This window comes from Notothenia rossii, assembly GCF_949606895.1.
Source record: "Notothenia rossii genome assembly, chromosome: 8".
Classification (NCBI taxonomy): Eukaryota; Metazoa; Chordata; class Actinopteri; order Perciformes; family Nototheniidae; genus Notothenia; species Notothenia rossii.
The window spans coordinates 82,498,978-82,512,746 of NC_136906.1; the positions used below are offsets into that span (position 1 = coordinate 82,498,978).

General features: G+C 39.5%; 1 protein-coding gene across 1 annotated transcript in view; it reads left to right on the plus strand.

The window, feature by feature from the left end:
- The window catches only part of LOC307016495 (uncharacterized protein), a 41,367-nt gene extending 29,646 nt beyond the window's left edge, over positions 1-11,721 (plus strand). The window contains exons 2-4 of the mRNA XM_079645607.1: positions 641-803; positions 9,673-9,786; positions 10,517-11,721. Of these exons, the coding sequence (XP_079501733.1) occupies positions 641-803; positions 9,673-9,786; positions 10,517-10,610 (371 nt within the window). The 3' untranslated portion in view covers positions 10,611-11,721. The remainder of the gene's footprint in view (positions 1-640; positions 804-9,672; positions 9,787-10,516) is intronic.
- Positions 11,722-13,769: the final 2,048 nt, after the last annotated feature.

The window sequence follows — 13,769 nt, forward strand, 5'->3', positions numbered from 1 at the left end:
AACCTGCCAGAAACGCCTCAATTGGACTTTGTTTACTTCCTGACATCACTATGAAACACTCGCTAGCGCTCCAACACATTGTACGTGATGGTGAGGTTAAGGGGCGGGACATCTCTAAGCTGGTTGACCAATCACAACAGAGCCTGCCAGCTAACCAATAAGAGCACACTGGGCTCTGGTTTCAGACAGAGGGTGAAAAGAGTCCATATTTAATCACATTGGTGCTTTGAGCTACATGCTAACATCAGCATGCTAAAATGCGCACAATGACAATGCTAACATGCTAATGATTAGCAGGTTTAAAGTTCTGCAGGGATTTTGGTCATAGAAAAAAGTGTTGGATGCTTTCTTTCCTTAAATATAAATGTTTGGAAGGAGGGTCCTCTGGTGCAGCTAACCGAACTGCAGTGGGAATAGCATTTTTAAAGAATCCTGAAAATAAATCTGACTCATAGAGCAGTGTCTGACACCAACCAAACAATTGTAAAAGCACAGCGTAATGAAAACTGTGAAAATACCTTCTTATATTGTTCTCTGCCGGAACACGACCTAGTGAGTTTCTGCTCTAAACTTATTTCTTACTATTTACTATTTATATTTCGTATAAAGAAAAAGCTAACCTTCTATTTGTGTTTTCTAGCCTCTACATTCGCCATTACGAGCCCCACGGTGGAGGAGGGCCCCCTGGTGCAGCTCCCCCACACGGCCCACCGGAGAGTGAAGCGCTGCTCCTGCGAGAACCAGAAAGACAAGGAGTGTATTTTCTTCTGCCACATCGGTATCGTGTGGGTCAACACGCCGGGGTGAGTGTGTTTTCACAGACTCTGCAGCTTAACGAGATGATAAAACAAACCCGAGATAAGAAAGCCATCATTAATCCCAGGACTTCCCCGCCGCAGTAGCTGGGAGTTTTCTGAGGGAGGACAGAGAGCGTTCACTCCAACTAAGATAAACTTTCAGTGCGTAGAATCACAATCTGTCATCTGCATTCTGGAGGATAAGAAACACTGATATACTCAAATAATTTATCGATTATCTGGATATTAAAGTCACTCAATTTAACGCTGCTGATTTTTCCTTTTGCTTAAATCCAAACTAACATGTTAAGCATGAAAAATGTGTTACTTACGTCCAAAATGTCTCCGTAAAGCATGTTCTCGCTTAGTTTGGTGCCAATATATTAATTCAACAAATACTCCCCTTTCACTGCATAACGTTTGGACTGAAATATCTACGTGGAAGCCTCTAATGATGAGAGGAGCCAAGGAAGAAGTCTTGTGTTGTAAAATATTGATACAACATGATTTTTAAAGATAACGAGACCGATGTTGGTGCACCGAATGAAACCAAGAGTTAACTTGGACGTATTTTAACTGATGTGCGTAACTTACCTTACATAAGAGACTTTTAAAAACCTTTTACTAAATAGCTTAGAAGTAGTTTGTCAATTACACCTTTGAAAATATACAGGTAACTGGTGCCATCAAACGCTCACGTATGTTAATCTGAGACTTATTGGGAGACAAGCGTAGAAAGTAAACGAGGTCAACCACACATACTGTACGTCAACATATTGCTTTTTGCCCGTTGTTGGCATTGTGTTTTTTGTCTCTAAACATGCAACACATCCTCTCTCCCAGGTCGGCCTATGTTGACGTTATGTCAAGGTCTCCTGTGTCGGCTTTTTCCAGCGCAAGGGGGGGCGCGGCCCTAAGCGTACATTTTCAACTTTTCGGGATGTCCATAGGCTTCTATAGAGCTCCCTAAACTTATGTTGTAGACGACTTGAGATCGCGAGCGAATGCTCTCCGCAGATCCATTCTCACAGCGTTTATCAACCTCTTACTCCATATCAAGCCACACTTATTGTTTTTACTTCTTTATTTTAATTGAATAATGTAGGACTTTTGTTGCTGTCAGTTATGGGGAGAGTAGGGGCTCAGAATACTGCGCAGGAAACACATTGGGTTTTGGCCGTAAACGTGTTTCTGAACAGGTTGTTTTGGGCAGTAAATAAGTTGGCTTTTGGCCAATGCTGTGTTGCTTTCATCAACATGTACGTTTTTCACATGAGTCATCCTGTTTCTTTGCTCTCGACTCGTTGTTTTTGGCCCTCGGGATTAGGATTTTTGGTTGTCACCATCTTGGTTTCCACGCGACCAGCAGTGACACGAAACCTTGGAGCTATGTACAACTGACCAAATATGTTTGGGTCACCAAAATGTTTAAATTAACATTCATGAAATGAAAACTCACAAATCTGTTCAGTCCTGCCTTTAAACCATGTAGTCTAAAAGTGGTTGTATCGTTGTGTGAGCCGCACCGCTCAACATCTCTAGATGTTTATTCCCATTCAAACGTACAAATCTTAGCTGCTTGGATTAAACATAACTTCTGATGTTCGGAATATATCAAACTATAATCCTTGAGTTTAATTAAATATATTTTGGCCCGCACGATGAAAGACTTTATAACCGACTAAAGATGAACTCACATCCCTCTTTATATTAATCACAGCGACCACATAATTCATCTCTGCCTCATTGCATCTGCACAGACATTTTATTAGTTTCATTTCCTTCTCCAGCTGCTTATATTTTTAGACTCTCTTCACAATTGGTAACAATTAACTTCATTTTTGTTCAGTATGCACAAGCAATGAGTGAGCCGTTAGATGTGGAGCAGCTAATGAGAAGGAGCACCTTTCCTAACGAAGGGTAATTCCTGCCATGTTTCCTCTGCTGCTCTTAAATAGACTCTTTAACAGAAACCACGAGGACACCACAGAGAGCCTGAAATCACAAGTTAACTCCTTACCTTCCCGTCAAACTCTTGGGTTGAAACGAGGTGTGATGCAGATTATAAAGTAAAGATATAATGGTATATGTAGTATTTGTCATGTGTAACAAATACAACCCTTAATAAAAAACAAAATGATTAAAATGACTTTATTTCAGTTATACATTTGGATTTTTGTTGTTTCCAAATTATTGGAAGTTATTTGACTAACTTTTGGGAGATTTATGTTTGAATATCCAGTTTCTTTCTACCGATTAGTCACATTTGAGATGAGTTATCTTGAGAGGAAGAAGTGAAACAGACATTGAAGCTCTGGGTGAGATCGTTAGTCTAAACTTAGCGTTGTGGTTGAAGGCAATCTTCCTGTCTTCACCATGAAGACGCTTTAAAGGCGCTGGCAGTTCCCACACTACATCCAAACCACTAACGTCTGTGCAGGACTTCCTGCTAAACTCCTTTTCTTTTACATATTGAATTATTTTTTATAGTGTATTTTTGTTTACAACACAGGAAGTGGATTTAGTCACCCATTGGTTTGTGGACACACAAAGCGGAGTCTAATCATCAGCAAAATGATGATAAGACTTCTTTAAGTTAATTATCTTTCGTAAAGTAAAAACAGACTGTGAAAGGAAACATTAAGTAGAGCAATCTAACAAAGCTAAGTGCAACTGAATGCTAAAGAAGATGTTTAAAGGCGGCCTTATTGTTGGAATTAGCTTTCATGAAGTTACATTTCACTGGAGAAAATGTGTTATTGTTGTAAAATAAAAAAATGTACAATGCTGTGGTAGCAACCTGTCAATCACAGGTAGCCCCGCCCTAAAGTATACGCAGCTTTATCGTCTGTTTCTGAATGTGAGCATCATTTACCAAATGAACATCATGAAGAAGACTGGAAGCTAGAGATTGAGATCATAAACTCCTCAGGAACATCTGAGGTAATAAAGAGAGAGAGAAGTAGGAACATTTCCTCATAGACTTCTCTACAATCTGAGGTAATAAAGAGAGAGAGAAGTAGGAACATTTCCTCATAGACTTCTATACAATCTGAGGTAATAAAGAGAGAGAGAAGTAGGAACATTTCCTCATAGACTTCTATACAATCTGAGGTAATAAAGAGAGAGAGAAGTAGGAACATTTCCTCATAGACTTCTATACAATCTGAGGTAATAAAGAGAGAGAGAAGTAGGAACATTTCCTCATAGACTTCTCTACAATCTGAGGTAATAAAGAGAGAGAGAAGTAGGAACATTTCCTCATAGACTTCTCTACAATCTGAGGTAATAAAGAGAGAGAGAGAAGTAGGAACATTTCCTCATAGACTTCTATACAATCTGAGGTAATAAAGAGAGAGAGAAGTAGGAACATTTCCTCATAGACTTCTATACAATCTGAGGTAATAAAGAGAGAGAGAAGTAGGAACATTTCCTCATAGACTTCTATACAATCTGAGGTAATAAAGAGAGAGAGAAGTAGGAACATTTCCTCATAGACTTCTATACAATCTGAGGTAATAAAGAGAGAGAGAAGTAGGAACATTTCCTCATAGACTTCTATACAATCTGAGGTAATAAAGAGAGAGAGAAGTAGGAACATTTCCTCATAGACTTCTCTACAATCTGAGGTAATAAAGAGAGAGAGAAGTAGGAACATTTCCTCATAGACTTCTCTACAATCTGAGGTAATAAAGAGAGAGAGAGAAGTAGGAACATTTCCTCATAGACTTCTATACAATCTGAGGTAATAAAGAGAGAGAGAAGTAGGAACATTTCCTCATAGACTTCTATACAATCTGAGGTAATAAAGAGAGAGAGAAGTAGGAACATTTCCTCATAGACTTCAATACAATCTGAGGTAATAAAGAGAGAGAGAAGTAGGAACATTTCCACATAGATTTCTCTACAATCTGAGGTAAAAAAGAGAGAGAGAGAAGTAGGAACATTTCCTCATAGACTTCTATACAATCTGAGGTAATAAAGAGAGAGAGAGAAGTAGGAACATTTCCTCATAAACTTCTATACAATCTGAGGTAATAAAGAGAGAGAGAGAAGTAGGAACATTTCCTCATAGACTTCTCTACAATCTGAGGTAATAAAGAGAGAGAGAAGTAGGAACATTTCCTCATAGACTTCTCTACAATCTGAGGTAATAAAGAGAGAGAGAAGTAGGAACATTTCCTCATAGACTTCTATACAATCTGAGGTAATAAAGAGAGAGAGAAGTAGGAACATTTCCTCATAGACTTCTCTACAATCTGAGGTAATAAAGAGAGAGAGAAGTAGGAACATTTCCTCATAGACTTCTATACAATCTGAGGTAATAAAGAGAGAGAGAAGTAGGAACATTTCCTCATAGACTTCTCTACCATCTAAGGTAATAAAGAGAGAGAGAAGTAGGAACATTTCCTCATAGACTTCTCTACAATCTGAGGTAATAAAGAGAGAGAGAAGTAGGAACATTTCCTCATAGACTTCTCTACAATCTGAGGTAATAAAGAGAGAGAGAGAAGTAGGAACATTTCCTCATAGACTTCTCTACAATCTGAGGTAATAAAGAGAGAGAGAGAAGTAGGAACATTTCCTCATAGACTTCTATACAATCTGAGGTAATAAAGAGAGAAAGAGAAGTTGGAACATTTCCTCATAGACTTCTATACAATCTGAGGTAATAAAGAGAGAGAGAAGTAGGAACATTTCCTCATAGACTTCTCTACAATCTGAGGTAATAAAGAGAGAGAGAAGTAGGAACATTTCCTCATAGACTTCTCTACAATCTGAGGTAATAAAGAGAGAGAGAGAAGTAGGAACATTTCCTCATAGACTTCTCTATAATCTGAGGTAATAAAGAGAGAGAGAGAAGTAGGAACATTTCCTCATAGACTTCTATACAATCTGAGGTAATAAAGAGAGAGAGAGAAGTAGGAACATTTCCTCATAGATTTCTCTATAATCTGAGGTAATAAAGAGAGAGAGAGAAGTAGGAACATTTCCTCATAGACTTCTCTATAATCTGAGGTAATAAAGAGAGAGAGAGAAGTAGGAACATTTCCTCATAGATTTCTATACAATCTGAGGTAAAAAAGAGAAAGAGAGAAGTAGGAACATTTCCTCATAGACTTCGATACAATCTGAGGTAATAAAGAGAGAGAGAGAAGTAGGAACATTTCCTCATAGACTTCTATACAATCTGAGGTAATAAAGAGAGAGAGAGAAGTAGGAACATTTCCTCATAAACTTCTATACAATCTGAGGTAATAAAGAGAGAGAGAGAAGTAGGAACATTTCCTCATAGACTTCGATACAATCTGAGGTAATAAAGAGAGAGAGAAGTAGGAACATTTCCTCATAGACTTCTCTATAATCTGAGGTAATAAAGAGAAAGAGAAGTAGGAACATTTCCTCATAGATTTCTCTACAATCTGAGGTAAAAAAGAGAGAGAGAGAAGTAGGAACATTTCCTCATAGACTTCTCTATAATCTGAGGTAATAAAGAGAGAGAGAGAAGTAGGAACATTTCCTCATAGACTTCTCTATAATCTGAGGTAATAAAGAGAAAGAGAAGTAGGAACATTTCCTCATAGATTTCTCTACAATCTGAGGTAAAAAAGAGAGAGAGAGAAGTAGGAACATTTCCTCATAGACTTCTATACAATCTGAGGTAATAAAGAGAGAGAGAAGTAGGAACATTTCCTCATAGACTTCTCTACAATCTGAGGTAAAAAAGAGAGAGAGAGAAGTAGGAACATTTCCTCATAGACTTCTGTACAATCTGAGGTAATAAAGAGAGAGAGAGAAGTAGGAACATTTCCTCATAAACTTCTATACAATCTGAGGTAATAAAGAGAGAGAGAGAAGTAGGAACATTTCCTCATAGACTTCGATACAATCTGAGGTAATAAAGAGAGAGAGAGAAGTAGGAACATTTCCTCATAGACATAGAACAATCTGAGGTAATAAAGAGAAAGAGAGAAGTGGGAACATTTCCTCATAGACTCCTATACAATCTGAGGTAATAGAGAGAGAGAGAAGTGGGAACATTTCCTCATAGACTTCTATACAATCTGAGGTAATAGAGAGAGAGAGAAGTAGGAACATTTCGTCATAGACTTCTATACAATCTGACTTTTTTTGCCGGATATAAAATGCATGTTTGATAGAAGAAAAGTCATTTTTTAGGAAAATACTTCAAAGGAGAGTAACTTGATTAATCCGCCGCTGAAAATCGTCCCAAAGAAATGTAATACTTCCTCCTGTTTGATTGATAAAAGCTGTTGTGAGAAATGACTGAATCTTCTTTTAGCATGAAACTATAGATCTGTGTTTTTTAAATGGATGTCTCCAGTAGGAAACAATGGGTTCAACACTTTGTTGGTGTTGGAGGTTTTATGGGATTGTTGATAATAAGGAAAACAGAGAAGTAGTAAATGCCTGTTGGACGCTCTCTCGTCGGCAGCTATCGAGCGCCAGAGGAGACTCAGAGTAAATGTTATTTTTGAAATCGATTTTTCACACATTTCTATTTTATGGATTTGTTTTGTCAGATTTTCTCCTCACAGGAGGGAAGGTCAATAGTGAAATCAGCCTTTTGTTATCAGCCACTTCTGGACGAAAGGCTGCGGGACAAACCAAAGACGAAAGACGTCCAAACTAACGGACATCATCAAATCAGTCACCTTTTGTGAACTCGAGTAAAGTCTGTTTGTTTAACTTCCGCCCCACGGTGCTCAGAGTCACGTCCAGGCAACAGACATCTGAACGCAGCGTCCACAAAGCATTAACCGGCTGAAGTCTGAGTGACAGCTTGTTTTTCCTCACGTCTGTAAAGCGGGTGATAACATACGCCGGATAACCGCAATGTCACGGGTTAGATTTCGCCCTTTGTTGCGTGAAATAAAGCTTTCCACATCTTTCAAATTAAAGAGTCTTTAATGAGATACGAGAAGCAGACACTGTGAGTCAAAATGCATGATGTGGTGCTAGTCGTATTTAAAATACCAGGGAGCTCCAACATAAAGAGTCAGGTGATACATATCTGCAGAAACATGAACCTGTGAACCTTAGTGTGCTGTATGAGATGTGACGAGAGAGATGTGGACAAAACACAAGCGCTGAGAAATGTAGCAGAAATAATTTGTAAATTACACCTGTTGTAGTGAGGCAACGATGGCCATTGTTACGGAGGTCGACATCTGCAAACTCCTCCATCAGGAGAAACAGATTCAGAAAGGATGCAGATATAGGAACCCAAAGGTTCCACATGAAGAAACATCTTCAGCAACAACACATGCAGCGTTTAGAGAACATTCAGCAACTTGAGGAGACATGGCAGCGTTTACTAAAAGCTGCAGAAACCAAACGCTGCAAGAAGCTCAAAACACAAGACCAGGGGACACTAAAGAGTGACGCACACAGCTGGGAGACCAGGGGACACTAAAGAGTGACGCACACAGCTGAGAGGCCAGGGGACACTAAAGAGTGACGCACACAGCTGGGAGACCAGGGGACACTAAAGAGTGACGCACACAGCTGGAGAACAGGGGACACTAAAGAGTGACGCACAGAGCTGGAGACCAGGGGACACTAAAGAGTGACACACACAGCTGGAAGACCAGGGGACACTAAAGAGTGACGCACACAGCTGGGAGACCAGGGGACACTAAAGAGTGACGCACACAGCTGGGAGACCAGGGGACACTAAAGAGTGACGCACACAGCTGGGAGACCAGGGGACACTAAAGAGTGACACACACAGATTGGAGACCAGGGGACACTAAAGAGTGGCGCACAGAGCTGGGAGAAAGAGAGCGAGAGGGAGAGAATAAAACTTCAAATTGTACACAAACATTACAAAAAAAGTGTAAAGCACACTCTTAAATATTAACACACACATATCAACAAATGAGAAACATTTACCGTGTGCGCCTCTTGAACCCTGTAGTTTACTTCAACGGCATGTTGCCTCTTACCCACAATGCAATGGCAATGCCTTCTGACCTGACTGTGGTCATGTGACTTACCGGCCACATCCCAAATATGAAACATTCTACATTTTGCTATCCAGATAATACTCCACAATTACACTCACATTTACAAATTAAATGATAAATCATGAATGAACATCCAAACAGAAACGTTTCTCAGATCGTTACAACGAGGAATGGAAAAACATCTTGCGATGGACGACCGCAAATGAAGTCAGGAGATCTGTGTGAATAACTCTGAATAACTCTTAGTGATCGAAACCGTGACATCTCGCAGGTCACCGAGCGTTTACATATCTGATATCAACGCCACGGGAGCCCAACAGCTGCAGGTCAACAGCTGGATCTGTTCCTCAGAAAGAGAAGCAGGGAGCTCGCTGACAGCCTCTCTTAATTCATAACGTGGCATGAAGCCAGCCGAGGAGTGAACCCCGACACGGAGGTTAACAAAAGAGCAGAGAGGAAATAAATAACTCTGCAAACAGAAGCTGCAGAGCGGGACACATTCAATCATCCAGCAGTGGAAACAGATGTGAAGAGAGGACGAAACGCTCAGAATCACAACAAATGAACCCATTGAAACCCCCGGGATCTTCTTTGAACCGTTCCACGAAATAACGATGTCGTTTACCTGGAAACCGAGACACATGTATCTATTTATACACAGATCTGCAGGATGTCGTATTCTTGTGTTGTGCCCTGAAGGCAGCATCCCCCTGGTCCAATGGGATGTTTCCATTGGGTTAATGCAGAAAATAATCTCATGCATGATCCTTACACTTTAACACATATTCCTTTTACCATGCACATTTTGGGTATTATTATTATTATTGTTGTTGTTATTATTGTTGTTGTTATGTTATGGTTAACTCGTCACTTCCTGTGTGCAGCCGTGTGGTTCCGTACGGGTTCGGTTCTGTCCGTCTGAGGAGAGATCTGAGCCGCTGCCTCTGCACACACACACAGGACCAGGAGTGTGTGAGCTTCTGCACCGCACACACAGAGTGAGGACACACACACAGACACACACACACACACACACACACACACACACACACACACACACGCACACACACGCACACACACACACACACACAGACACACACAAACACACACACACACACACGCACACACACACACACACGCACACACACACACACACACACACACGTCACACACACACACACACACACACACACACACGCACACACACACACACACACGCACACACACACGCACACACACACGCACACACACGCACACATACTTTAAGTGTAAAGCTTTTCCGAAAAAAACACTTCCCTTAAAAAAAATATATATATAGCTCCGCGACCCGACCACGGATAAGCGGGAGAAGAAGAAGATGGTATTATTTTTGATAATTATTTCGATAAAACAATTTTTTTTCTCAAGAAATGATTATGTTTTTGTTTGAAATATTAAAACTTTCCTTTAAAAATATTTAGATTTTTTTTCAAAATATCTGAATATTTTTTTTCAACAACATTTTTTACATTTTATAATATATTTTTCCTGCAGATTTTTTGGTCCTTGAAAGAGTCAGTTTTTTTATTCATTAATTCGTTTTTTTAATTCATATTACTACACTTACTTAAAAACTACTTTTTTCCATACATTTTTATATTTTCCAGGAAATATTAAATACTTAAATATTTCACAAAACATGTTTTTCTCTCTTTATTAGGTGATATTAATAATTCTGTGTTTCTTCAGAGGAGAACACGCTGCATTGAAGATGGACAAACGGAGACACAGAGGTGCATTCTGGGAAAAAAGGAGTAGACATGCATTGAAGCATCAGACCTGAGTGACCGAAATATCTGTTTGTACTGTGTGTGTGTGTGTGTGTGTGTGTGTGTGTGTGTGTGTGTGTGTGTGTGTGTGTGTGTGTGTGTGTGTGTGTGTGTGTGTGTGTGTGTGTGTGTGTGTGTGTGTGTGTGTGTGTGTGTGTCTGTGTGTCTGTGTGTGTGTGTGTGTGTGTGTGTGTGTGTGTGTGTATGTGTGTGTGTGATCTGTAGCACTGAGCGGGGGGGGGCAGACATTTACAACTCTATTAATGATGGTGTAATTTGACTGTAAAGTGTCTGTTTAAATCCTCACATCTGTTGTTGTTTACAGGCCTGTTTTTATTGATTTCACTGTTTTACATGTTGCTTTATGATCCCAGATTAGAGGGGTATAGATCATACAGAAAACCATTTATAATCAGAGCCAAAGAGAGAGTTGTTTTTCATGAATAAACACTTTTCATTCTGATATTTGAGACCTGGATTCTGAGTGTATGGGCCACAAATAAAACACATTCTGAAGAATAAATAGAACTTTAGCAAATACGCAATAAAGCAGGATAACTGTCTCTGTTGTTGGAAACGTACCTAAAATGTTTCTTATTTTAACAATGTGGTCACATGACTCCTCCTGATGTCACTGCAGGTCTGAATTCACTATGAAAGGAACCTTCATCAAGTTACACCTGTATTATTAAACTATATCTACTGTATGCATATTGATCTGACTTTACTGTAGAGCCTCACTTCTTCAGACACCTATTTTAAAGTTTCTCTCACACACACACACACACACACACACACACACACACACACACAGAGGAAACGATGAACTTTGACAAAAAGCTTTTAATCTGAAATGTTCCGTTGATGACGTGGCACCAACAGCACACGCTGCCCCTCACATCATCACACACAGCATTAATTAAAGGTTTATATTATTCCATCATATTATGAGTTATTGGTATATAATGTAGCTGTGCGTTGTGAAGCAGAACGCTTGGTTTTATTTTTCTGTAAAATTGCTTTTTGTACGATTTGTTCTGTGCTTTTAAAATGTAAAGCTTCATATATGTTGATTATTTGATATTTATTTAGTTTTTGTAAACACATTAAAAGATATTCACTGAACACCTGGGATTGCTTTGATTTTATGTGGGGAACATATTTAAATGTTTCAGTCTGATGACGCAGGTTTCTTAATGACATGTTGTTCAGTTTGCATGCAAGGTTCTGAAACGAAAGATAAACCAACGCTGTAGAGTTTTCATTTAACGCTATTATAACAAATGAGTTCTGAATTATTAGTTCTATTAGGAAGAGTGTGTGTGTGTGTGTGTGTGTGTGTGTGTGTGTGTGTGTGTGTGTGTGTGTGTGTGTGTGTGTGTGTGTGTGTGTGTGTGTGTGTGTGTGTGTGTGTGTACCATTGCATCACTTAGTTTGGCCGCAGCTTGGGCCTTGGTTTTTGCATGGACATAAATGACAGTGTCATCAGCATACATTTGCACCTCACATCCAGTGCACGCTGATGGCAAGTCATTTATATAAAGGCTGAATAGAATTGGGCCCAGGATAGATCCCTGGGGTACACCCAGTTCATTCCTCAGGGGTGGTGATGTCTCGCCACTTACCCTTACACACTGAACTCTGTCTGATAGGAGCTCATCCAGTCTATTGCACTGGGTGAGACATTAAAATAAGACATTTTGTGAATGAGTACTTGATGATTGACTGCATCAAAAGCTTAAGATCTAAGAAGATCGCTCCAACAATTCCTCCTTTGTCCATTTTTTATTTCATATTTTCCACAAGGAAACAATTTGCGGTCTCAGTGGAATGATTGGCTCGGAAGCCGAATTGCATGGGGTGTAGTGTGAACGGACTACTGTTAAGATGTCCAGTCAATTGCTCAGCTACACATTTCTCAGAGATCTTAGACATGACAGGTCAAACACTAATGGGCCTATAGTTGTTTGCATCAGTTGTGTCCCCGGATCCGTGGACTGGCACAACAATGACTTCCAGGCTTTTGGGAATGTTCCCTCCCTAAAAGAGGTGTTAATTATTTTAGTAATTGTCCCTGTGAGAGTGGTAGCATGTTTCTTTAGAAACAGAGAATCCAGTCCAAAAGTGTCTTTTGATTTGGAATGTTTTAACCCTCCTGTTATATTCGTTTTTTGTGACAGCAATAATATTCGTGGGTCAATTTGACCCAGTGCATGTTTAATTATCCAAAAATGGTCAAAAGCCCCAAAATCTGTTTGTTTTTTTGTACATAGTTTGCACCTTTTATTACAATCAATGAAATCAATATTTAGTGCAATTGTGTTATTCACCTCTCACAGATCATGGTTCCATTAGAATAAGTCACTCGTTTTTCACAAAACATATACATTCAAACACATCTTTCTATTTTCTTTTTTACATCGGAAAAACCTTGATATAAAATACATTAGTTTTCCATAACATAACATTTTTTAAATTACTTTTAAAATGTTCCAACCTTTTTCCGACAAATAATTTGTTACAATACAGCAATTAAGAATGTGTGTGTGTGTGTGTGTGTGTGTGTGTGCGTGTGTGTGTGTGTGTGTGTGTGTGTGTGTGTGTGTGTGTGTGTGTGTGTGTGTGTGTGTGTGTGTGTGTGTGTGTGTGTGTGTGTGTGTGTGTGTGTGTGTGTGTGTGTGTGTGTGTGTGTGTGTGTGTGTGTGTGTGTGTGTGTGTGTGTGTGTTTGTGTATTTTTGCGTTTGTGCGTATTGTGTTTGTTTCCCGGGAAATCATTCACGAGAAACACCGGCTGTTGTTCTGCCTGCTGGGACGTAAAGTTACTCCGTTCTCCGCTTGTAATAATGTCGTCACGAACTTCAAAGTTGTATTTATCTTCTGAATTTGCCGAAACAAGATTAATATTCTGAAAGGCAAGCCTTTGTTTATTTGAAATCAGATGAAAACAAACTGTAACGGACCCTGCCGTGTTATCTATGATTACTATGCCTTACATTCATAATGTCAGCGGAGGGAGGGGGAGCTGCGCTGAGGAACATCAGAGTGAGAGGCCAGCTGTCATCTTCCCTTTACAAGATTCAAACATACTTGTAGCTAATGAGATGCAATATAACAATCAAAAATAACAAAATATACACAGCTAGATCAGATCGCGTTTTAGATGCGACTTTAG